Below are 25,631 nucleotides of genomic sequence, written 5' to 3' on the forward strand. Positions count from 1 at the left end.
AAATCAATATCTCAACACTGCATAGCTAACCATATTGATGATTAATTTATCTATATCATCTGTAGTAGCAGTATTATTCACTAGACATTCATATATATCATTAACCTCTTGTTGGGTTGGTTCTGTGGTGTTTTTCTTCAAATCTTTCCCAACATACTTGACTCTTTTATAACATTGTTTTTCAGCCTCCTCCTTTTTATGTTGTGTGATCTTTTTATTTACATCCTTCACAGTGAGTATGTATATCTTCTACTTGAATCTGTCAATGTGTATTTTTAATACTACAGCATTTAACTGTAAAATAATAATTCTTAATTTCACTTTTTTTTATAGCATTGAGTTCCATCTGTATGAAACTGCCTTGAAAAATCTTGTGCAATTGATTGCTCAAATGAGATGATTTGAAATTGAGTATATTCTTCATATTTTACATTACTTTTTTTATTACTCAAATATGATGTTGTAGTTTCTCAATTGTTTTCGGGGGGAATGATTACAAGAAGAAAGTAGTTGAACAATTTGATTGAAAAGAAAAAGAGTTATTTCTTTCATATATTCACAGCTCAGAGCAGTCAGAGATTTTAAAATGTAATTTATTAAATATAAATTATAAATTAAAAAAAATGATGTCACAATCTGTAAAACCATTTAAATAATGAAGAGTTGAAAGGTTTTTTTGCAGACATCAACTAGATTCTGTAGAAACTGATGTTTTTTATATTGCTCATATTTATATTGAATGGTTTGATTAACTGCTTTTGAATGATAATGTTTATATTACTGAAATAGCACTCCATCTAGCAATTGTAGTATATAAATTGAATGTGAAGAAAATCTATATAAAATAATCTTGTGAAGATCATAGTATTGCAGAAATTCTTCAGTGAAATGAAATTTATAATTGTTAAAAAACAGTAATTAATGATTGCTTTATTGACATTTTTTAATAACTTTATTAAAATATTGAATTTAAACAAAATCAATCTCATCATTGATATAATCAATATCTGACATTGTGATTGTATATTTACTCAGTAAATTGCTTTATATATATCAATCTTTAAAATGAGTTTTGAATTTTATGATGATAAAAGAATTCAATATCTCACTGTCTGTTGAATACACTCAATCACAGTGATCATTTTTGAGAATATGATGAAGTTACATTTGAATTCAAGTTTTTAAAAACAGTAATAATTCATTCTCCCATTCTTATCTTCTTCAAACGCCAATCTCATCAAAGTTATAGATATCACAGATTGAAATGTGCACTTTCAAAATAAAATTTCCAGATCATCTAATCACATTTGATATAATTAATATTTTTTATAACAATTCTTTTCAAATTCATTGCCATCTGCTACACTCTTTTATATTTATTTAAGCTTTATATATATCAATAAATTCACATCTTGCTGACCACAGATGAGAAGATTGAAGAATTGATATGATGATATTTAAAAATGAGATTTGTATTATCTTGAATCTGCTTTGTAATTAATAAGCAATTATTTCTGTTCATATAAATTATTCATTCTTTCAATGCATTCTTCTAACTCTTGTTAAGCTTCTTGTTCAGTGCAATCTTTGCATTGCATGTTTTTCTTTCATTGATTCTTGCTCAAAGATGTTGATAAGAAATGTTGAATTTGCACATCAGAAATAGGATTTTTTATTTTTGATTGTCATTATAGACTTCAATGGCATTCTGAATATGTTTTTCAATATCATCCATCTTATTGATCATGGTGGTGATGACATATTAATATTTGAAGGTTGATTAATGAAGAAGTTGATATTTTTATCGTTACGCTGTTTTTATCATTAACGGTGTGGCGCACCCACATCAGGTCTGCCAAAATGGATGTAGATATAAATAGCTTGGAACTTAGTGTGCCAAGACATCTCGGCCTGCCCCGAAAGTTACCAAGCTATCAATCGGCAGTTGCGGTGCGGCTTGAGGAATCGAGTTAGACGACATCAGAATACTGCCGCGCATTCAACTCAGCTGTTCTCATTGCTTACCCATTTCCATATCCTTCAAACCCTGCTACTGGAGAAGCCGTCGTTGTGTGCCCTCTCCCATCTCCTTTATGGTCGCATACCCAGGTCAATTGTGCTTCCCACAATACCAGTAATGAGCCTGCGACCTCCAAGACAGAATTCAAGCTTTGTTCAAAAGGTGACGGATTGAAGACAAATGATCTTCTGGAATTGAGTGCTACGAGCATTTATCCATCGGAACTTTGTTGTTAACGAGTGAGTTAAAAGCAGAGGTTGCGTTTGTTTCCCCTCGTCCCTCGTTTATATGACCCTTCCAATAGAGAACCCCGGAGTGTGTGGAGTTATCATTTCAAGAAAAATACGTTTCTGCTAGCTGATTCTAACTTCCTCAACTTTTCTGCAAAGTTTCCTTCCCTCGATTTCTCCAACACGCACTCAATGTCTGTTGAAGTGCGTGACTATGGCACGGCAGCGCCTACCAGCCGCTCTTCTCCCGATATCGAGGCACTACCAACCTTCCCGACAGCTGAGCACTCACCCACTCCTTCGACTGCGCTTCCGGACGTTGGGAGTTTCAAACGCGTTGAGTCGCAGGATTTCATAAAGCGGCGGATAAAACGCTCAGATACCGCTCGTTCTTATCACCGTGAGGGAAGCACATCAGAAAGTGATAATTGGCACCCAGGAGACGAGCCCGGCCTTGATCCTAGAGAGCCTCTTCCTCCATACCGGACAGGAGGAGAAACACTTCTTCGAGTAAAAAGCACACAATGCGACATTACAGTTGTGGATTTCTCTCAGCATGATATGCAAATGTATCACCTGGACAATACTACCCTTGGGTCGTTTTTGAGTAAGCCAAAGCAGCCTTGGGTCAAATGTCGATGGATTAATGTGAATGGGCTGAGCTGGGATGTTGTTAGCTTGCTTGCTAGTTATAAGGGATTGCACAGATTGGCAATCGAGGATCTATTGCACTCTGTGAATCGTACAAAAGTTGACTGGTTTCCAGACAACACCTTTATTGTTCTTGCGATGCAGAAACTAGTCAAGCTTCAGTCGGACGGACAGTTTGCTGATTCTTCCGGCGAAAGCGATAGCGAGAAGGGATATAATGGCCAATCAAATGAGAAGCCGAAAAAAAAACGGAAACAGTCAAAAAACGGAGCAGTTATTGTGTCGGCTCTTATGGATGTTCTAAAGCCCTCTGGGAGAAAGAAAAAACTTGGGACAAAAGCAACTGAGCTCCCATTTGATCGCACTTTTCGTGGAGGTGAGATCCTCCGGACGGGTGGCTCAAGGCGCAGCAGGCTACGCTCCCTTCAACGTTACCGAAGCGGTCCCAATGAGGATCGCATTGATTTCATGGAGAGGCATGCTGTCCTCGCATCAAGAGGCCTGGGCGTTGCCATCGAACAGGTTTCAATATTCCTTCACGCAGATAATACCGTAACTTCTTTCTTCGAGGCCAGTGCTCAAGATATCGAGTCACCGATCGTCCAACGGCTAATGTCCCCTGAAACTATCTTACGCCAGTGTTGCGATGCAAGTGTGGTCGTCCAAGCTATTCTCGATGCTATCGTCGATCTGGCTATCCCTGTCACAATGGCATATCAGGATGCTATTGGGGACCTGGAATTAAGTGTCCTCACTGACCCCGAAATCCACCAATCGACGCGTCTTTATATTTTGACCTCCGAAATTGCTGTTTTGCGTAACGCAATGCAACCCATAATTGGCGTTGTGAACACTCTTCGGGACCACACATCTGGGCTAGCCTCTCGTTCAGGAACGACGCCACTGAAAAACTTATCTTCTCCATCCATGAATACGCTCCCCTTAGGTCCGGTGAATACGAAATCGGACAATTCTTATCCGGAAGGAGCTAAGATGCTAACTGTCGTCCGGATCAGCCCTATGTGCCATACTTATTTAGGTGATGTGTTGGACCATTGCATCACCATTACGGAAGGATATGATCAAATGAGACGATCGGCTGATAATATGATTGATCTTACCTTCAACACCATTGGTAAGAGCTGATATTCCTTTCATTCATATTTTCAACTCCACTCAAATATTTTGAAACGCAATCCCTGACTTATTGTCCGTTTCGTACAGGAGCTTACCAGAATGAAAGCATGAAACAACTTACCATCGTGACATGCATGTTTTTGCCACTGACATTCCTTACGGTTCGTGGTTCTTATTACACTCTGGCAACATCTAAACTAGTCACATACCAGGACAGTTCATACTTAACTAAATCTGCGAAGGGCTACTTCGGGATGAATTTCGTACGATTCGAAGGGGTACAAAACCATAGCGATGCGTAAGTTTTCCATAAATCCCGTGGGAATATTTAATACGTAAATCCAAGCCCACGGAATGTGTTTATGAGGTTATTTCCTCTGTCAAGCCATCTGTATGGATTGTTCCTCCTGCTTACCCTATTTATCCCGCCAGCTTCTTCTGGCCGATAGCCGTTCCGTTCGTCATCGTCACGACGGCAATTTTAATGTGAGTGATAGACACTATTTTTCGTCTAGTCTTGATGGATCATCAGGTTTAAAGGCGGGGTTCTAATATTTCGGCAACAGGCGTGATATGATTCAGCGATACTTTATAAAACTTGCTCAACAACATATGATTCACACGTCGCGGAAACGGCGGCAGGAATCCCAACCAGCGTAGCCATGTCTCCTACTACTTTAACTGACGACGTCTCATGTGTGTTGCATATGAGTGGTTATTTGAGATAGTTTTCCCACTTGATTTAATCTGGCAGTCCTTTGAATGCTGACATCTCCTTTTCGTGGCAGCTTGATAGAAATGTTAGAGGAGCAGCATATTGACGCGTGTAATATATATGCGTATATGCGTCGTATCACGCTGTATCAATACAATATAGAAATAGAAATACATTTATTCGATATAGCTCTACTGCCGACCACGCGTATCTTTAGTACAGCGACTAAATCTTTCAACTTTCCAAGGGGCACAAAATCCCCGTCTAGAATGCCCTACGCCTATTAGCCCAGTAAGCCTTCCAAGGCAACCTCCAATCAAATGTGCGAAGTTCCGGTTTAAAAATATTAAAATCCACCGCTTGCAAACGATCTAGCCAGAGGGACGTCGAGACAGCAGGTATCAGGACACCAAACGATCTTTCCACCTCTGCCAGCTGTGCGCTGGAAGTTGACATATCGCCACCGTTTCCACTGCTACTGACATCATTGTATTCATGTCCCTCCTCCCCTGTATGCTCAAAATCATGGCCTACACCCTGCCCGGCTCGCAGGTTTTTAAGCATTTGACGGGCGGTGATGAGATGATCACTCGCACGAGTCGCAACAGTGAACACCGCATCACGAAGTCCTGGGGCTTCCGCGCCGTGTCGAAAGACATCTTCCTCCTTTAGTCCTGTTTCTGCCATGACGTCGAGCGGAAGCGTGATGGTTCCGACCCGAGCGCCAGAACCACCGCCGGCTCCACCGCCCAAGCCCCCATGTTGGTTCGAGTGATGGTTTGGGGGTCCCGGGAAAGCAATTAGTGGTATCCCCCGTAGCACGGTGGAGATTCCTGCTGCCTTTCCTATGTGCGATGCGAGGTGATCTGCTGTAACGGAAGTCAGGGGCAGGGCGCTGAGGGTTAGATAGAGCAGGGTGGAATAGGTATTTTCAGCGTATGACTCCAGCGCAGATATGGATGTGTAAGGCGTGTTTGTAAGGTATTGTTCGCGCGAGTTTATCATCCGTAGGAACCATCCTTTGCTTATTCGTGCTTGGCCCCCTGTGCGCGTGTCAAGCTCTGAGAGCGCCGATGCGAGCAGAATGGCAATGGGCTCCTTTGGCGGTTTACCGGCTAGCGTTCGTGTGATTGTATCCCGCCAGAATTGAAGACGCATCAGTCCGATTGTCGGGGTCGAGGTGGTGTCGGGGATCATGGAGAGGGAAACGTTAAGGGCCCGAAGGGCGAGGTAGAAGCTGAGGGTTTGGCGGGGAATGAACGCACTAAGGGTGAAGGAAGGCCGGTCATATTTTCTAGTTTCAATTAGATTGCTATCTTGATTGATTCTCAGGGAAATTAAAAGATCAGTGTTACTCGCCGGAGAAGGTCAAGACAATATTTATGGGACGATTCAAACTCCGATTTGGCTGCTGGTAATGAAGAATTAGATGACAGTGTTGCAGATTTTGAAAAATGCCGGCCGGTCTGGTATAAAGTTCCGAGAGGAGTGTGTGTTTGATGTATTTTCAGGCGTCGAGCAGCGCAGCGCAGGCATGCGACAGGTGTCTTAAAGGACATTTGCACCATAACAGATAGCAAGTTGGTGTGGTGATATTTAGTTGTCGGGGAGTATCAGGAGCTTTTAGTTCAGGAACCCATGCAAAATTTCCCGCACTTGGAAAAATGTAATCACCAAGTCAAATCATTCCGGCGACGGTCAAAGGAATTGACATTGGCTCGAATGTGCAACGATTGGCCTGCAACGATGAAATCGATCCCGAGATCCATTGATCTGTAACGCAACCGTGCCCATTGGCGACTCCGATATTTTTTGTCGCCATGACGTCGCTAAGTCGGAAAGTCGCGTTATTGCCGTGTTCCCGTGATTTGGCCCTTAGCGCGTCTCCTCGGCCGCCGATAAAAGTCCTCCGAAGTTGGCGACATTCCAGCATCACAGCTGCCCCTTTCACCTGTTATTAGGCCGATATGGCCACCCACGGCATTGCTTGTGCTGATATCGAACGACCGTCAAAGAAACGCCGTTTCTTTGTTGAAGATGACAGTGCAATCCCCTCGAATGAAGCCACACAGGCCATGGACGCGTTGTCCGAGAGGGCCAAGTCAGCCCGAAGCCCAACACCTGACATCTTGAACTCTGAAGCTCCATCTCTCACCGCTCATGATACTACTAGATTGGCAGCTGGAACTGTCGCTGCGGTTGAGGATGGATTTGACGGTGAACTTTTCACTAGCATCGTTGGGCAGCCAGTTGATGCAAGCACCGTTCAAAAAATTCGAATAGCTGCAAAGGGTGACATGCAAACAGCAATTAATCTTTATCTTGACGGTTCTTGGGGCGGAGACGCCGCGACACAGATGTCTACGGTAATATCCCCTGTACAAAATGGAACGCCCCCCGAACCAATTACGAATCCTCATACGAAATTGCCAATCACCATAGTCGAAGACGCATCCCACGATGCCGAAGATGATCCTAATATTATCACGACTGATCCTGAATTTCGCTATATAGGCTCTTTTGGTGTTGGCGCATGGTCAACGAAGAATGGCACGAATTTAGTGAAACACGGAGAGCTGGTCAACATTGAGCGGACTAAATTACAACCAACCATGAAACCTGGGAGAGGAGGCAAACCGGTTGCACGGATGTCAAATCAAAAAAGCGATGTGATAACGCGGTTCACTAATGGAGATGGCGAAGAGATTGGGAGACTCCCCCGGGAAACGGCTGAGTGGGTTTCGACTTTGATTGATCAGAAAATATGCCGATTTGAAGGTGTATGTGTTTTTGCCCCGGATCAGATCCGTGTAAATGAAACCATATACCTCCAGTTGAAATGTTTTCTATGGAGAGGTGTGTTTCAGCAGAAGTCTTTTACGGCGCTTGGGGATGATAATGCCCCTCCAAGAATATTCGAGGAGCAAGAAACTGCAGAGGAAAAAGCCCTTCGCTTGCGACAAGTCGCATTAGTTAAACTTTTTAGCGAAATCCACCTTGAACCAACATCGGTTAATGAAATGATGGCGCGTCACAAGAAGGAAGGCTTGCTTCAGGCGGCGCAGATGAACGAGAAGTTGAGTGAGAGGCTCAAAAGGACATCAAACTCTACGGCCCAGCAAAGTGGCGCTAGCGAATCTTCAGATGAGGAAGATGGCGAGAAGCTCGATGAAGACCAGCTTGATACCCTATATAAGAAGGCCCAATCTTTTGATTTCAATATGCCTGAAATGGAACCCGGACCTGATTTCGCTATGGACCTTCGAAAGTACCAAAAACAGGCTTTGCATTGGATGTTAGGTAAAGAGAGAGATGTCCATCCGAAACTTCAGCAATCTATGCACCCGTTGTGGGAAGAATATTCTTGGCCAACGGAGGATATGGATTGTAAACCACTACCTCGTGTGCCCAATCGTGAAAAGTTCTATGTCAACCCCTACTCTGGTGAGCTCAGTCTAGAATTTCCGGTCCAAGAACAAAATTGTTTAGGCGGGATTCTAGCAGACGAAATGGGTCTTGGGAAAACTATTGAGATGTTAAGCTTGATCCACTCTCACAAACCTGAGGTAGTCAAAGGTCAGTCCGCAGGGTTTGATACCTTATCGGGAGCTTTTTTCAATGCCGCTCTACCTGTGCCCGCTCCGTATACCACCCTTGTTGTAGCTCCAACTTCTCTTCTCGCCCAATGGGAGAGTGAGGCAATGAAGGCTTCAAAAGAAGGATCAATGAAGGTTTTGGTTTACTACGGTAGCGATAAAACAGCAGATTTGAGAAAGCTCTGCTCCATGTCTATGTCCAATCCAAATTCTTCTCCAAACCTTATAATTACGAGCTATGGTGTTGTTCGTTCAGAACATAGCCAGCTCGCCGGTCGGTCTGCTATGAATTCGAGTGGGGGTCTTTTTTCTGTGGACTTTTTCCGTGTTATTCTCGACGAAGCGCACTATATCAAGAACAGGGCCTCTAAAACTGCGCGGGCATGTTATGATATTAAAGGCACTCATCGATGGGCTCTCACAGGCACTCCTATCGTCAATCGGCTTGAAGATCTCTTCAGCCTGGTACGATTCCTCAAAGTAGAGCCGTGGAGCAACTTTTCTTTCTGGAAAACTTTTGTCACCGTTCCATTCGAATCGAAGGATTTTTTGCGTGCGCTAAATGTTGTGCAAACTGTCCTTGAACCGCTTGTCCTCCGTCGAACCAAGACTATGAAGACCCCCGACGGCGAGGCACTCGTCCCTCTACCCTCTCGAACCATTAAAATAGCTGAAGTGGAACTTTCAAGCCAAGAACGCGAAATTTATGACTTGATATTCACTCGGGCTAAGCGAACATTCAATGACAATGTGGCGGCAGGCACACTTTTAAAATCGTATACGACCATTTTTGCGCAAATTCTTCGTCTGCGCCAAACGTGTTGCCATCCCGTGCTTACGCGAAATCAAAACATAGTTGCAGAAGAAGAGGATGCAGCTATCGCTGCCGATGATGCTAACGTTTTCAAGGATGATATGGACCTTCAGGACCTCATTGACCGATTCACGATGGCTACCTCTAGCGAGAATCCTGACGGTCAGCATGACCCTACTAGCAAGTTCACTACGCATGCTCTACGACAGATTCAGACCGAGACAAGTGGGGAATGTCCTATATGCACGGATGAACCGATGGTTGACCCTGCAGTCACCTCCTGCTGGCACAGTGCTTGCAAAAAATGTCTAGTAGACTACGTAGAGCACCAAAGAGACAAAGGTCAAATGCCTCGTTGCTTCTCTTGTCGTGAGACCATTACGATTCGAGATATTTTTGAAGTTATCCGCCACAGATCACCCAACCAGACTCCTGGTGAAGGAGACTTGTACGATAGTGCGCCACCGGGGTCATCCTCTCTCGCACCTCGCATTTCTCTTCGTCGCATACACCCTCTATCCCCGACAGCTCAAACCTCCGCCAAGATCCATGCGCTAATTACACACCTGACAAACCTTCCGCCAAACACCAAATCCGTTGTTTTCTCACAATTCACCTCATTTCACGACCTCATTGGACCGCAGTTGACCCGTGTGGGAATTCCATATCTCCGTTTCGATGGCACCATGGCGCAGAAGGCGCGCTCGGAAGTCCTGGCCAAATTCACTTCTGCACATTTCCTGACGAGAAGAGGATGAAGATGGTAACAACAAGCGCCAATCGAAATTTCCCTCGTCACACTCTCACATTAAAGCCCCCCCTCCAAACGTCTTATTAATCAGTCTTCGTGCTGGGGGAGTCGGGTTGAATCTTACCGCTGCCAATCAGGTGTTCATGATGGACCCGTGGTGGAGCTTTGCAACTGAAGCTCAGGCGATCGATAGGGTTCATCGCATGGGTCAACTGAAAGATGTAACTGTGACCAGATTTATTGTGAAGGATAGTATTGAGGGTCGTATTTTAAGGATTCAAGAACGGAAAATGATGATTGCGGGATCATTGGGATTGAGGGTTGGAGGTGATGGGGGCGAGGAAGAGCGGAGGAAGGAAAGGATTGAGGAGTTGAAGCTATTATTTGAGTAGAGCTTATAAGGAGGATTTTTCTTTGGTTTGTATATATGCCTGGGCATAGCGATATTGCCAATTGGTGTTGGATACCGATCAGATATTCTAAAGATGTGCAGTACTGATGATCACTCCGCCTCCACGAAATTTAACTTTTCTTTTTGCAGGAATCCTTGATCAGCCCCCAAAAGCATCGTTTCTAAATATACTCAGGGGTTACGCTGGTTCATTCTCACGTTTCGCATATAAATACAGAATACATAATCGTGAGCTCAATTAACCCTGTAAATCTCAGGGATGCTGTGCGAAGATATATTGCAGCGGATCACCAGTTGGCCTTCAGCAATTGTAACATTGGAACCCCACTTGACAAACAAATTCATTCCCAGAAATACAGTAGGTGGTGGATTGTAATGTGAGCCTGTGTCTTCTAAATACCTTTCGCTTGTCCGGGCCAGATCTCGCTAAATATTGAGCATGAGCTTGAGTATAAACATCTTCTGGCGATGGTTGCTGAGGCCATGTCTTAAAGAAGACCGCTGAAAATCTTCATTCGGACCATTCGGCAGTATTTCTGGAGTGCATTGAACTGGGCCTGAGAAGACTGTTGGCGGATGTTTCTGGGAGTCCATCCGCGGTTGCTCCTCAGCTGAGAGAAGTGGAATTTTTGGTACGGAATGCATTTTCCATACTAACGCAAAGTTCTGTTCTGTGCCACTTTACTAGCAACGTAGAGGTTGATATAAAGCAGCTGGGGATGGAAGAACGCAAGAAGTTCTTTGAGTTGGATGAATTCTGTGCAAAAGCCCAAGCACCATAGACCCACTTAACTTAGAATCCTTGGAGGCGGAAGCCCAACGTAAGTTATGGGTTGCAGTTTATTTGGGTATCCAGGGCTCAAAATTTTGACAAAAATATCGTAGATGTAGCTGGATTTTTGTATTGGGGATAGACACAATACAATCACTTCAGTACTTGATCAGCATTAAATAAAGAGACAAAGCAAGTGTATATCTCCAACGCTTGCTTCATCTATTCCAACGAAAAAATTGTACAAGGCTCTTATGTATTTACCGCACTTGTACATGAGATTATGAACAACTTGGAGCGAATGAGAGGAAGGAACCCCAAAACCAAACGAAGTAGAAAAAAGCAAAATCAATATGCACATCAAAGGTGAAGCTGAATGAAATAACAATGGGAAAGTAGTGAACTTGAGCAAAAACATGCGAATGAAGCATCCAAAACAGTCGTGATAGTCGTCTATGAACACCAATTGCATAAGTCCACAAAGAGCAGAAATTTCATCAGATGATCAATGGCTAATGTAGGAACGCCGATGGGACCAGATACACATACCGTCCAAACAAAAAAAAGAAAGCATGAATTCGTTATTTAGTCTGTCGTTGTGGTACTTGACCGTTTCCTTCGGCGTTTTCTTTACTTTTGGGGTTCAGTGGATTGCTGGGGTCATAGCACACTGCTTTCACAATCCCTAACCCTTTAGTTCTACCCTCGCGGAACAGGATCCGATCGCCAACTGATACGAACTCAGGGCGTTGAATGAAACGGAATGCAACTAGAGCCCTGTCCCCAGTGCGGATATAGTCACGGTCTATGTCGATGATGGCACAAGTCTGACTCACCGCGCCAACGTGAAGCATAGCCTGATACTTTGTTTTGATGGTAGTTGCATGAGAAAGAATCAGGACTGTGTTGATAATGATTAGCTGAGGGTATTGATTTTCCATGAGAAGTACAAGAAGTGACCTGAGAACATCTGAGGCTGTAATATAACATACCTTCAGCGACAAATTCGCGATAGACTTTTGGAGGCTGGTCAAGTTTTGGGAGAACGACCATGCCCTTACGCACCTCTTTTCTACGAACACCTTTGAGGGCGAAAGAAGCAGACTGCCCAGCAGAGCAGGCATGCACGGCTATACGTTTTCGTTCAATAGACTTGATAGTTGTTGTCCGGAACTGGCCAAGCGAATCTGGGCCAATCATTATGGAATCTCCGGCATGGACCACCCCTGATTTAACAACGCCAGAAACAACAGTTCCCACGAAAGGAACAGAGAAGGTATCATTCACCAGGAACTCGAAGGGTGCGTCAGCGTCGTACTGTCCATGATGCGGAAGGATGTTTAAGAAGGTCCGGACAAGATCAAGAGACTCTCCTGTCACGTTGGACACCTGGAATATGGGACATATCCGCTGGTTAACGAATTGGGTCGCTGTGTTAACGGTTTCCTCCATGTTTTTGATGAATATAGGTATTTTCCGAGCACCTGGAGATTTGAGGATGCGAGTCAACTGGGTGAGGGTCTGCTGGAGGATATTGGGCGGGCAGATATCTATTTTGGTAATGACCACCATGACGGGAACATTCAGAGACAATGCGATTCCAAGGTGCTCTTTGCTCATTCCGATTATGCCATTATTTGCAGCAACCATAAGCAGGCAGTAATTAGGGCTGCTGCTCAACAATCCGAAAACGGTGGTCCGTAGATAGCGTTCATGCCCAGCCAGATCTGTGAAGGAAATTACTTTGGCAGATTGCCTGCCGATTTCCTCCCAAGATTGTTTGCGTCCTTGCCCACGTCCAACAATCTCACCATGGGTATCGAATCCCATTATTTCCATGCCCACTGAACTCGTTCGACCACTCTCGATTTCATGTTTGTGGCGGAAGAGATTGATCCTTGCTCTTCCACGGCCATCGTCGAGTTTACCCTTGACAAGAACACCAAGCAAGGTGCTTTTTCCAGCATCCACATTTCCAACGACCGCGATTCTAGTTTCAATCACGTCCTCAGGCGACGCTGCGGCTTGTCGAATGAGGATTTTGCCGTAAGCATGCTTGATCCGTTCGTTTTTAGATTCCACCTCTTCTGGACCACCGACATTGTAGGTTAATAACACTTTACAGTCAGCCCGAAGCGTTTGTGCGGCTCTGCGGAGCCGCTCTAGGGCGGTGTCCCACTGTGTTTTGTTGAAGCCCATCCAATCCCCATTGTCTTCCTGTCCAAGGTCGAAAATCGTTTCCCCACGACCTTCACCAAGTCGAGCCTGTACTACACCGGCGAGTTGTTGCAGCGTATCATCTGCGGTAGCCGAGTCATCCAGAAGCAGTTGTTTTAGCTCTACCTGACCTGTATTGTCAGACAGCCCTAGCTGGTCAAGAATATCGAGCTCCGCATGGTCTTCTGTTGTCGTCATCTGGCTCACGGTGGAATAGCCGCTGTCGCTGGGTGCTACGGATGCTCCACGGATATCACGGTGCAGAGGAGCGCGATGCGCTTGCTGCTTCTCGACATATTCGACAAAGTCGCTGAGCGCCTAGTTATATGTAGATTAGAAATGTAGCTACATACGTACGGAAATTACCGTAGAAATCGAGTTTTAGAGGTGAAGAACAATGTCATACCAGTTCACCTTTCCGTCGCTCCTCCAGCGTCTGCTTGCGATTTCCGTGCGTCATGTTATTTGCGTCGTGGCGTATACTTGCATGCGACGAAACTGGGGTTGGTCACCAGCGATATGGGTTCAAAGGTGTATTCGGAGTATCATTTCTTTGTACTTGAATTGAAAATAAGAATAATGAGTGGAACTATGCGTTAAAAAAATGTTGGAATATGCTATGGCGACGTTGACAGTGGACTTAAATACTTGAATTTTGTGGACTGATCTAAAGTGTCAAATTGAAGGAGTCACAAAACCGACGACTTTGACTCACAGCTACCAACGCATAAACGCCAACGAACTATTATTTTTTTTTTCTTTTTTAAGGAAAATAAACGGTATATGAAGCCTGAGATATTACTTGTAGATTCTTAGATTCTTCCGCTAAACACACTAGTAGAATGTGATATGGGGTCAGAGCAAGTCGCTTTGCTTTGCCTAATTCGGAACGCCGAGTGCTCTCTCCACCATTGGAAGGAGACGATCGAGTCATCTTTTTGATCTATCTAACAAATTCCACATACTTATGCGTGGCTTAAAAACAATAAACACATGTTGTTGTTAATACGGAAATCCCACTGATCTGTATCCCAGAGCGATTAAACCGAAAACCGAAGCCAAGTATTTGCTGCCCAATATGCCGTTGCGGCGCAAAATATATTTCCATCTGGGTAGGATGTTATTGAATCGTAAACCTTACGGTTTTTCAAATTTAGTCGCTGTGCACGCCTATGACGGGGCCTGAGGCGATATCAAGACAACCGAATCCCCTATACACATAAGTTAGCTCAAAGGACTGGATTGCTAGCGGCGTAGAAGGAAATTGGCTACATACCTCTTACGAAAAGCATTTCTTCTTGCTTCTTGATTGTCTTCAAACGGTACGGTGTTAGCGATGGAGAAAAGCATGGCGAGCTAATGCCAATGAATACTTGGTCAAGACCTGACCTTAATGACTTCCTGCTCAGATTCATCCTCCTCGACGATATAAATTGTTTCTTCAACGTCGCCTAGGACCAAATTGCAGTGACTGTCATAGGCCTAGAGAAGAGAGACGTCAATGCTATCATCCAACCATCGCAAGTCAACCGCAATTGAGGGAATCACACGGACATGTAAGCGGCCCCTGAGCTCGCGATCTCCACGAAGTTTCACGAAGACGACCTCGTCGAGAGAGAGGCGGACAAGATCCAAGGGTTCCGAAAATTGAGCTGCAGCCCCGGCATCTGCGTCAGCCATGATGGCTGCAGGCAAACTCAGGACGGGGAAAATCGATAATGGCGCGCAGACAGAGTAAGTAATTCATGTGTTCTCTCTGTTTCGTCGCGAAGAGGGGGGTCGCGATCGATCTAGGGTGTGGACAGGCGGCAATCCAAAACGGTTTAGTGCGGCCAGTTTCCAAAACTCAAGATAAAAAAAAAGCGGCAGCAACTTCACCAACAGCTAGCATCCATTGCCAGCTACGATTGAGCCTCCCGATTCGACCCATTCTAGCACCTCACGCATTGATGCGAGGAATTGGTATTAGAAGTGAGGCCCTGAGCTCTCATTTTGTCTGCCCGTCATGTTGCACGCGGCTTACCGGTGATGGCTACCTCCGCTGGTATAAAGTTCGCCCTGGTCACCGCGCCCGCTTTGTTGCCCAACAATCAAGAAAGCTCTCGACGGAAGCGTACAGTCCGTGGTCGTTCAAGCGGCTTAAAACAGCATGGAATGCGTCGAAGCTCAAAGATCCGGAAGGGTCAGAGTCCCCTTTCCTCCTGCAAGCTCTATCCTTCAATCTTGACACCCATAGACGGACCGAAGCCGATTTGAAGAGACAAGACGGCAGACCATACAAAACCTTCACTACCGAATTAATGGATACATACTACTCCATGGAAGATGGAATTCTTGATTATTTTGACAGAGAGAATCCAGATATGGTTGTATATGCCTTTTTGGGCCCTGAGCAAATCCAGTCTATCACGTATAATTTACCCGACTCGGCGTTTGCTGTAGCACTCTCCCTCCTTACCCCTTCACATTTTATCGAGCCTCATAAAAAACTACACAGAAGATTTCATCCGGCCGTGGCACACGCCAAGGGTTATAAGACGCTCGAAGTAACATTTGACGAGTTCAAACGGGTTCTTCATTTCGCTGTTGAGAAACGCCGCGGGGCTGGCTTCAAATTGGGAATTTCCGAATATACTCATCTTCTGGATTGCGCACGGTCAATGGGAGATGCGGACATGGCGGACTGTCTGTGGCACGATATGAGGGTGGACGGAATCGAGCCAAATACTGCCTGTTACAACCATTTCATGGAAGCAAAAGCGTGGCACCATGCATACGTGTCGAAAGAGAAATTCAATTTAAGATTCACGCCCTGGGTTTATAGGAAGCGAAGCGGGTTATAGCGACAAGAATGTTGGTTACCAAGGATTTAGCACTGCCGGCGAAAACAGTGTTCGGCAACAAGTGCTTCGGTTGTTTGACGAAATGGTTTCAAGCGGCCAGAAGCCCGACGAAGCTACTTACGTCAATATTATGGTTGCTTCTAGTAGAGAAGGCCACATTGTGGCCGTGGAAAATGTCCTGAAAACAGTGTGGAATATCGACGTCGAGTTGATGCTGACTCGTGAGGATCCGGCCAACATCCCTCCCGTTACACAATTCAACCCCACAGACCCGCTACATCCTACATCTCGCATCTTGTATGCAGTTTCGCACATATTTGGCTCGAACAACGATCTTTCCACCGCACTTCGACTTGTTGACTTCATTTCTACCCATTACAAAATTCCTATTCCCGACTCCGTCTGGTTGGAATTAATCGAATGGGCCTATGTCTTGTCCGTCAAGAGGTGGGGTCCTAGAGCTGAGGAAAACAGCGTGGGGAAGGTTCCCAAGGAAACTGTCAAGAGACTGTTTGATACAATGACCTCTAGTCCATATAATGTGAAGCCGACACTACCACTATACGACATGCTCATTTCCACATCCTGGTCACGATGTAATCTTGACGATACTTTGAAATATATGCGCGAAGGATATGCATTATTTCAGGAATCCTTAAGGAGAAGAAATACGGCGAAATACGCATTCGTTGATCATCTTTTGAATTTCCTACCAGAAAAAATTCGAACGCAGGTCACGCTGAAGAATAACTACCAGCGCTTAATAACCAACCTCCAAAAATCTGGCTTAGGGACGCGAATGGGAAATTATACAAGTGCGCCGCTTGACCCAATCGCTAGAAATGAAGCTATTCGAGAAGCCAAAAGAGCACAATATCAACTAGACCTGGCTAATCGGCTGATGCCATACTGGCGTGAAGAGGCTAAGGCCAAAGAAACGGGGATGGCTCCTAGCTATCTTAACCGGAGGTGGGTAAGAAGGCAACTTACTCGGCTAAACGCAATTGAAGCGGAGGACTCAATGGACCCGGACCTGGCCAACGACGCAGAGGAAGTCGACACGCCAGCGGTCAGTCTATCCATGATAAAGGAGTACAGAGCCATGAAGGCTGCCTTCAATTTAGAGCAACTGAATACCAGCCGAGATGCATCATTTATCGAGCGATGGGTGCGGCTACTGATTGTTGGCAGACGATGGGTCCCGGACACTGACCATTGGGAACGCCAACTCCTCCCGCGCTTCCTGCGGGAGTGGGAAGCATTTCTGCCAGAGAACGTATACTATAAGACTAGAGGAGGGATTGTGGAGTTCCTTCCTATCAGCTTCTGGCCCCACGGCAAACGTGAGCGCCCGGAGAAGGGCGTCACTGATCGGGAACTTGGTCTGTACGATTCGGACGAGGGCGTATTGCTCACGGATTACTTTGAAATCATTGGCGAACGCCCGAATGCGCGCCTGGATGGTTCCCACGACACAGAGTTTTATGAGCTGGATGCTGCGCGAACATACTAGTTTGGTGTTTATGTTAATGCTTTCTTTCTTGACAATTTATAACCGCATAATGGATTGATAATATATTCGATATTCTTACCGAATCCCGCCTCACATCAGACCACATATCAGATACCCCATGTTAAATGTATGTACGTTAGATGAAAATCCGGCCAACCTGTCTCCTTATATTTACCCCAGATCTCCTGCCATTTTCTCTCTCCAGCATTAAACCCGTCAAGGCCATGTTGCCTTAAAGCACCCCTCATGGACTCTTGTTTCTACCATCTTTACTTCGTCTTATAAATTCTAGAGCTTGTAATGGGGTAATGTACAGTACACTTTTACTAGGAAGATCTACAATTTAGATTTGTTCAGAAAACTACCTTGGATTTTACCCATTGTTCACTTCAAAAAGCATCCCGCCTATCAAATCACCATTCTTGAACTATTAGAACAAACCAGCTTTATATTATATAAAAATGCCGTATATAGTATGTACAGTATATAAACTTACAACAACATCTACTATGTTACAGATGGGTATTACAACTACACATGTCTCTATCCATCAACACCCTTCAACTCCTCCTTCTATCGCCACAAGCTACAGTTCATCCAAACTCCCTCCTTGAAGGTCCCAAAACTCCCATTCAAATATCTATACCGCCTCCCGTTTCAGATCATTAACAACCATATACCTCCCGATGGATACCCACCCCCAGCGAAACCAGACCATTTGGCTCTTGTGTGCGCGCACCATAGCTTTCACGCCAGCCAACCAATCCGTAATCCCGCTGACAAAGAGCAGTCGTTTCGGCTGTCTACCCTTAGCTGTACTTGCGGCCGGCTTCCGATCAAAGACAGCCCCAACAAACCCATGCACCATGCTCAGTGGCGCATCCAGAATGCCAATGTATTTGCGCAGGACACTTGTGGACGTCAGCGAGTAGAGGGTGACGGGGCAGGCGTAGCCAGATTTGCCCTTCATGAGGTTTTGGAGGAAGGCGCGGGCGCCGTGGTACAGGGAGCGGTGGTTTGGGTGGTTGCTGACGCCGGACTGGTCGAAGGTGATCAGGATGTCGATGGTGGCTGTTGGGGGATTGTTTGATTGTTTGGAGGAGCCGTTGGCCGTAGCGGAGGGGAGGTCGGGCGCGAAGGCAGAGGCAAGGAGGGCGGAGATGTCGGAGGCGGACCAGGTTGCAGTCATGCTGTCTGGAAAGCGGGATGGGTCGTCTACGACGAAGACGTCAGCTTCGCTTCGGAGACCGAGGCGGAGGGCGCTGGCTTTTAATTCTTTTTTACGTATGTGGCCGAGGCCGGCTGCGTCGCCTATTTCGTTTAATTTCTTTGGTTAGTGGGGGGTTACTCATGGTAGACTTGGGTAAGAGATATGATCGAAACATTGACTTCTCCAAGTAGAAAGAGGAAGAAAAATCCCCAAACACGCATACCAGAGCTCAAGCAAAGGATTTTTAAATGGTTTCCCAATTCCGCCCGGGTCATCGCTATCAGTGTTGGCGCAAAGAACATTGCCTCATCGTCGGGATGGGCGATCAAAAGGCATATCCTTTTGTTCTGAACACTGGGGAACGAAAGGCCAAACGACGACTTGATTGTGGTCGCGGAGATAGTCCAGAAGAAGAGGAGGAACGCAGGGATAATGGCGAGGGTGAGGAAAGTTGGACTGGTGTCGATATCCATGGCCGCGGAATTTGCGGGCGCTGGGGAAATGCTCAGGGTGCTCAGGGTGCTGAGAATTCTCGTGTAAAAGTAGGTAAGAGAGTTCGTGTTTCCTCCACTACAAGAGACCTCCACTACAAGAGAGTCACAGCCTAAATAATGTAAAACGGCCGCGGCGAAGGAAACACGATATCCGAAAAAGAAATGCAGTTTGATATTCTTAAGTATAAAGTATTTAGTGGATGGCGGGACGAACTGATTCCAATGCTGCGCGCCTCAGCGAATAAACAGAGTTCATTCGGGAAACGCGCACTCCCCTCTCCCCAATTCGTGGACGATAGCGGAGGGAGGTGCCGTGGTCAATTGAAAGACATCGCAGCACCATCCGCCAAAGGACTCGACGGGAACGGGTAACGTGGCATGATCAGCTCTAGTGAATCTCAGTAAGGGGGGATCAAGATGGCTCGGCGCTGTTGGCGTTGTTCGGGGATTTTAATTCGGCACTAAACAATTAGCGAGTTTCCCCTGAGCCAGCTCTCACTCTGCTCCATCGGGTCAAATATTGGAGAACACATGTTACCGCGCCCAGAATATACAATGAATATAGAACGAGGATAGGAGTATGAGGTTGGAGAAGTCAATAACTGATATACCCCAAGAGCCGCGCCTAGAGCCGCCTCGGCACCGAGGATCAAACCGACTTCTTGCTAGCAGAGTATGAATCGGGTCCATTACTCAATTCTCAGATATGTCCAGTATCTTCTCTAAGCGTACAGATCTGTATAAGCTACGCTATTTGGTTCTCCCTATTGACGAATGTTTAACCTTCACAATCTCACATAAAGTCGTTGCAACCACGCCTGTCCTGGAGTGGTCAATATTGCTCGGAAAGCCCTAAGAACTTTCTCTCAACTACAATCGATTCAGGAGCGGATACCTGTCTGGGTTACCGATATAGGAATTTATAATGCTACTCCCCCCGAATAACCTAGTACACATCAGCAAAACTGCCAGCTGGGCATTCCATCTTATCATTCACGCTACACATGTGGCATAAGGGCTGAACGGATGATATTCGTCCTTTAAAATTCTCTACGCATTCAAAGTGTCATTGATACTACCCACCCGGATACGTGGCTCTGCTCTCTGAAATCAAATTCCAGACTCGCAAGAATGAAGAAATCGAATCAGCTGTGGTCCACCACACAGAGCGACCTAGAAGGTGAGCAGGTGCTCCGGGTGAGTTTACGCACGCAACGCCCTGTCCAGTTGATATCAAGGTTCCCCAAATGCCAACAACCCTGCAAATCGAGGGGACATGCGTCTTTTGCTGTTCTTCCGTTGGCCGTCCCGGAATTTCTCATTTTGAATTAGCTTTGAGTATAGAAGCGGGCCAGAGTCCTTAAACAACTCCGTGATGGAAGAACGCCATGCCATATACGTTTTCTCCGAAGCTGAAAAGGGTTGTTACTTCTCATAGAAGGTCTATGCCGTCTGCTACGAACAGACCCCTGCGCATTATATCGATAGTCTGGACATTCCCGGGTTTGGGATAGGCTTTTCAAGCTCCTGTTGATGGCTTGTTCAATTTCTTGCATGTCATACTAGCATTAAAACATTTTTTTCTTTTATCGATCAATGATGCAGCCGGTCAGATTCCACGAAAGTGTATAGCGCAGACGCCATGTGTTGTTTGACGGGCATTACTTCCTCTCTTCCACATTTTGCAAGGGTGGGGGTGGTGGTGGTGGTGTTTTTTTTTTTTTTTTTTTCTTTTTTTTGGGGGGGGGAAGGGGGGAGCCTGAGGAGCGAAGGCCACGACGATAAGATGCTTGAAGAATGCAGATACAAGGGCCATATAGTATCTGGGACCTCTGCATTGTCTCGACGTTTAATGACCCAATTGAGCGGCTACTTTGTCAACTGTGATGCATCAAGTTGTTGATAACTTTTGGCTTGCAGGGCGGATGCTCTCGTATTGCTCAACATGGATCTTGCCACCCATTGCATGTTATTTCCGGCATCAGACAGTTTGAATATTTTATATACCTCCTTGACCGGGGGTTCAAGTGCTTAAGCAACATCTACTGAGTACCTTTACAACTGTTCCATTGATGAAAGGGCCGGGCTTACTGCTAACTTAGGACACACACCCTGTCCATGTCTTCCCCTTTTTCTCTTTCTTCGAGTGACTGACAGGTTTGTGTGCCAGATTCCCACAATATGATGCCATATCCTATTGGATAACCACTGCACGCCTGAAGGCAACGGCGAACCGCCGAAAGAGTGCACGGTGCGTGTTTATCCCGCCACACGGTGAGAACTCCTATTAATAGCTTCTGGTTCGCACAGAACTTTTCACGCCCAGAGGAGAGAATCAAGCCGCATGGATGGTTCGTATTCATACCCCAGCCACGGAGCATAGTTACAAAATTGTCAATTGAAGAGGTAAAATTTTGAACAGATAATGTATGATACTTTGCATGGTTGATGGAGTGATTATTATTGCCTTGTCTTATCGTATTTCCCCCGTATATAGGGGGACTAACTTTCGTTCTGGATTTCATCATCGTATCAACCTTGCAAAAAAAATTTTCTTCCGGACTAACTTACATGGACCAACAGCTCCCCCACGCCGCCACCAACCCGTCAAGGACAATACTCACGCTTGCTAGCATGATCGACGGCTTAGTGCGGGGTTGCAGAGATCATTTTATTTAGTTCTGTAATTACTTTATGTTTTAAATTTATTTTCGTTGTGTGCTTTATCAGCACACCGAAAATGCTTCGGGGCTTTTTATTAGAAGATTCTTTTTCCGTTCTCAGTTAACGCTATTTCTCTTTCTTTGCTGTGTATTTAATTGGTTCCTACCAGGTGGTTAATTTTAGACATCTTGGTCACGGACATCAGGGTGACATTGTCCGGATGCGAGCTTGTATGCTCAAATGAAATAAGCAAATGAAATGAGATTCGCCCACTGCCACAACTGCTAAGCCTGGATGGATGACTGTAATAAATAGAACCCCAGGTACAAAAATTATGGGATATGATCCGGATTGGACTATTCGCATCCGTGACGGCAATCAATCCAGGCCAGTGCGGCTTCAAACTTAAATCAGTTGTAATCTGGAAGGTCAAAGCTGAACGTTGGCTAGAGCTTCTAAATGATCCGCCCATGGGTCGATATATGACTGGATCTTAGCTTGCCCCTACGTAGTTTTCAAGTTTCAAAGTTGGCAGTTTGGAGTCTTTGACGCACTCGAGATCAGGTTAAGCTCCCCGCTGTTCAGGTCCGCCATTGGCTAAATTCTTTCCCCTGACTGGCAATGTGTGACAGAACGTCACAGAACGTCCCGGCACGTTGCCGTGTTGTCGCGCGTTGCTCCGGCTTCTCTCCGATCCACCTGCTTTTAGCTTGAATTCCTCTGGTTCTGGAGTATATGCGGGCTATTTTAGCCCTAGTTTCTTAGTGGAACCGCATTCCAGCGCGCCAAGCTTGAGCTGGTGGCCTGAGTCATAGCTTAATTGGCCCTGACATTTTGTGGCAGCAAAGGCTGCCCTGTTGAGGAACAACGATGGCAGCGGGGATGACGGTCACCAGGTCTAAGATTTCTCGTATTCCAAATTTGAGAGTGGTTGCTGACACGCACTCTGGTGGCCCGCGGAGACTGGGATCGCTGTAGAAGCTATAGGCGATGGAGTGCCCTCGGCGAGCTGCGAGAGAACCCGGCCGTTTTGCCATCAATATCCCTATCCATGCAGAATTCAAAGAGGAGTCCAGAGGCCTGAGGAGGTTTGGGGTTGGGATACCGGGGACCCGGGGACCCTCACCCACCCCAAGGAAACAAGCAGGAAGTACAGAAAACCTTTTTTTGGCTCTGATTCCTGAAACGGGGTCTAGAACAGCTTAGCTGGGCGGATACCGAACAACAGCCCTGGAGCGTGGTGGTTGCCACCTTGATGCTGAGGTCCTTAATTGACGATCCCGTGATTTAAACTTCCCGGTTCCATAAAACAAAACAGGACGTCTGCCTTTGCTTTTATTCCCTGCAGAGCTTCTTCGTTCCGCGCCGCCATTGTCGTCTCCAACAGCCATCGGGATAGCGAATTGATGCTCAGGAGTATCGGAGTGAGCCCAAGTGTTCGTTGCAGCATGTAAGTACTGGCATTCCCCAAACGTCAAATGGGAATGAAAAAGAAGCTCTAAAGACTTCATCAGCAGAAAGGCGAAGGCACAACAGAAGTGAGGTTAAATTGAGGAGACAACAGTCAGTCATCTTGCTGTCTTGTCTGGCTGCTCCTTACCCGGCCTCCTTTGGCCCTTCGCCGTCGGTTTCGCGTGCGCCATCATTCCTACTTATTTCATATCCTGTCGAAGGCAGTCACTCCCAGGCAATACAGATCCGAGCCGTGACTATGCCTGGAAGACTTATCCCAAATTTCGTGTGGGCGTCGGCCGGCCTCTCACCGCCCGCTTTCTCCTCCCTACTTCATGAGCACAACGATCGAGATACCATTGGGTCCGCCCTTTCGTCCTATTCCCGAAGTAGCACAACCTCCCTAAACAACCATTCTAGACCACAATCCCCCGTGCCAGACGCTTCTGAACGACGCCTTTCTTTCTCAATGGATCATTTGATCCATCCTAACCGCAACCGAGAACATAAGGAGAAGCGGCGTAGCTTAATCCATTTGCGCCCCTTAGATAAATCATCAGGTAGCCACCTGCCCGCTACCAGCTTGGATATCACCATCGAATCCCCGCCATTGGTTCTATATGGTCCCCCCAGTCGCTCTACCGGCGCATTGATGTCAGGCCGTATCCTGCTCTCGGTATCGGATGGAACTGGCCAAGTCACGCTCAAAGCATTACGAATGTGCTTGACCCGCAAAGTCTCTACGAAAAAACCCATATCGAGGGATTGCCCGGCTTGCAAAGCTCAAATCGATGAACTAACCAGCTGGGAATTCCTGAGAGAGCCTGCCCACCTCAAAAGCGGAATTCATGATTATCCGTTTAGCTACTTGTTTGCTGGCAATTTGCAACCAACGGTCCAAGGATCACTGGGCTCGGTGGCTTATAACTTGTCCGCGTTAGCCGTGACTGCAACGGGACAGGAACTCCGTCTCAACAAGCCCATCAAAATCAAACGAGCAATTATGCCTGGACCCGACAGATCTTCGATGCGCATTTTCCCCCCCACCAACCTTATAGGACAGGCTATAATACCATCAGTAATTTACCCAACTGGAAACTTTCCCATCCAGTTCACCCTTCGTGGCGTTGTGGAAAAAAAGGATGAGGGCCACATTAGATGGCGCTTAAGGAAGACAATGTGGCGGATCGAAGAGCATCAGTGCATCATATCCCATGGTTGTCCCAAACACTCCCACAAAGTGGTCGAGGGCAAAGGCATTTTGCACCAAACGACACGTATAATCGGCCACGGTGAAGAGCGATCCGGGTGGAAGAGTGATTTTGAGACTACTGGCGGGGAGATAAAAATGGAGTTCGAAGCCAACATAAGACCAGGGGCAGACCCGCTGTGTAACGTCTCCCCAACCTCTGATGGAGGTTTGGAGGTCAGACATGATATTGTCATAGAACAAATCGTCTCAGAAGAATTTTGCCCAGATAGCCACTCTAGGCTACCCGCACCAACGGGGGCAGCGCGAGTTCTGCGTATGGTGTTTTCGCTTCATGTCACGGAACGCGGTGGCCTGGGAATCAGTTGGGATGAGGAAATGCCACCGGTGTATGATGATGTGCCTGCCAGCCCCCCCGGGTATGTCATGCCAGACAGAGTCGCCTGTACCGTGGAAAATTACACAGGCTCACCTCTTCCGTTACCGGATTATGAGGAGCTTGAGCAATTGAATGTTTTTGACGACTCCGTCTACTATCGAGGGAATCCTGGTAACGCCTCCTCTCAGCAAGCCTCGCAGCGGGAACGGGTACAACGTCTTACGGCAGAAGATCTGGAAACAGACCAGCAAGTGATGAACGAGCCTAGCCAAGACGAGTCAGTCCCTGATATTGCTGAGGGCCTGCTTCGGTAACAACGATAATTCTGTCTTCATGTTCCGTTATTTCTTCTGGGTTGTTCCTTTTGCCTTTCGCCCACCCTTTGCAACCATTAGCGCCCTCCCTCGAGCGACCAATGCGATTTACCATTACCTGCGAATGAAGGTATTCCCGTTCATAAATATATTCAGAGCCTACGAGAAAACGAGTCAACGATTTCAGAGCTAATTTTTATTCAATTGCTACTCCATGATATGTTATACCTGACGCCT

The 25,631-nt window shown here is 46.1% G+C and overlaps 8 protein-coding genes across 8 annotated transcripts; 4 read left to right on the forward strand and 4 right to left on the reverse strand.

Moving 5' to 3' along the window:
• Positions 1-2,442: 2,442 nt before the first annotated feature.
• Positions 2,443-4,698, forward strand: HCAG_02560 (predicted protein; the record flags this gene model as incomplete). The annotated part of the gene is made up of 3 exons (XM_001542339.1): positions 2,443-4,036; positions 4,126-4,336; positions 4,605-4,698. The coding sequence occupies 3 exons, from the start codon at positions 2,443-2,445 to the stop codon at positions 4,696-4,698; spliced, it is 1,899 nt and encodes a 632-aa protein (XP_001542389.1).
• A 319-nt stretch (positions 4,699-5,017) lies between these two features.
• HCAG_02561 (conserved hypothetical protein) lies at positions 5,018-6,312 on the reverse strand (the record flags this gene model as incomplete). Its single annotated transcript, XM_001542340.1, has 2 exons — positions 5,018-6,017; positions 6,152-6,312. The coding sequence occupies 2 exons, from the start codon at positions 6,310-6,312 to the stop codon at positions 5,018-5,020; spliced, it is 1,161 nt and encodes a 386-aa protein (XP_001542390.1).
• Positions 6,313-6,720: 408 nt separating this feature from the next.
• HCAG_02562 (hypothetical protein) lies at positions 6,721-11,108 on the forward strand (the record flags this gene model as incomplete). The annotated part of the gene is made up of 6 exons (XM_001542341.1): positions 6,721-7,533; positions 7,621-9,611; positions 10,006-10,302; positions 10,584-10,684; positions 10,858-10,958; positions 11,025-11,108. The coding sequence occupies 6 exons, from the start codon at positions 6,721-6,723 to the stop codon at positions 11,106-11,108; spliced, it is 3,387 nt and encodes a 1,128-aa protein (XP_001542391.1).
• A 571-nt stretch (positions 11,109-11,679) lies between these two features.
• On the reverse strand, positions 11,680-13,775 carry HCAG_02563 (conserved hypothetical protein; the record flags this gene model as incomplete). Its single annotated transcript, XM_001542342.1, has 3 exons — positions 11,680-11,999; positions 12,091-13,633; positions 13,722-13,775. 3 exons carry the CDS (start codon positions 13,773-13,775, stop codon positions 11,680-11,682), a joined length of 1,917 nt encoding a protein of 638 aa, XP_001542392.1.
• Positions 13,776-14,485: 710 nt separating this feature from the next.
• On the reverse strand, positions 14,486-14,995 carry HCAG_02564 (predicted protein; the record flags this gene model as incomplete). The annotated part of the gene is made up of 4 exons (XM_001542343.1): positions 14,486-14,526; positions 14,592-14,628; positions 14,705-14,797; positions 14,870-14,995. 4 exons carry the CDS (start codon positions 14,993-14,995, stop codon positions 14,486-14,488), a joined length of 297 nt encoding a protein of 98 aa, XP_001542393.1.
• Positions 14,996-15,343: 348 nt separating this feature from the next.
• HCAG_02565 (predicted protein) lies at positions 15,344-17,671 on the forward strand (the record flags this gene model as incomplete). The annotated part of the gene is made up of 3 exons (XM_001542344.1): positions 15,344-15,497; positions 15,563-16,000; positions 16,149-17,671. 3 exons carry the CDS (start codon positions 15,344-15,346, stop codon positions 17,669-17,671), a joined length of 2,115 nt encoding a protein of 704 aa, XP_001542394.1.
• A 384-nt stretch (positions 17,672-18,055) lies between these two features.
• On the reverse strand, positions 18,056-19,354 carry HCAG_02566 (conserved hypothetical protein; the record flags this gene model as incomplete). Its single annotated transcript, XM_001542345.1, has 3 exons — positions 18,056-18,076; positions 18,318-18,982; positions 19,105-19,354. The coding sequence occupies 3 exons, from the start codon at positions 19,352-19,354 to the stop codon at positions 18,056-18,058; spliced, it is 936 nt and encodes a 311-aa protein (XP_001542395.1).
• A 4,396-nt stretch (positions 19,355-23,750) lies between these two features.
• Positions 23,751-25,394, forward strand: HCAG_02567 (conserved hypothetical protein; the record flags this gene model as incomplete). The annotated part of the gene is made up of 1 exon (XM_001542346.1): positions 23,751-25,394. One exon carries the CDS (start codon positions 23,751-23,753, stop codon positions 25,392-25,394), a length of 1,644 nt encoding a protein of 547 aa, XP_001542396.1.
• Between the last annotated feature and the right edge of the window lie 237 nt (positions 25,395-25,631).

Source organism: Histoplasma capsulatum, genomic scaffold (genome assembly GCF_000149585.1).
Source record: "Histoplasma capsulatum NAm1 scaffold_2 genomic scaffold, whole genome shotgun sequence".
Taxonomy (NCBI): domain Eukaryota; kingdom Fungi; phylum Ascomycota; class Eurotiomycetes; order Onygenales; family Ajellomycetaceae; genus Histoplasma; species Histoplasma mississippiense.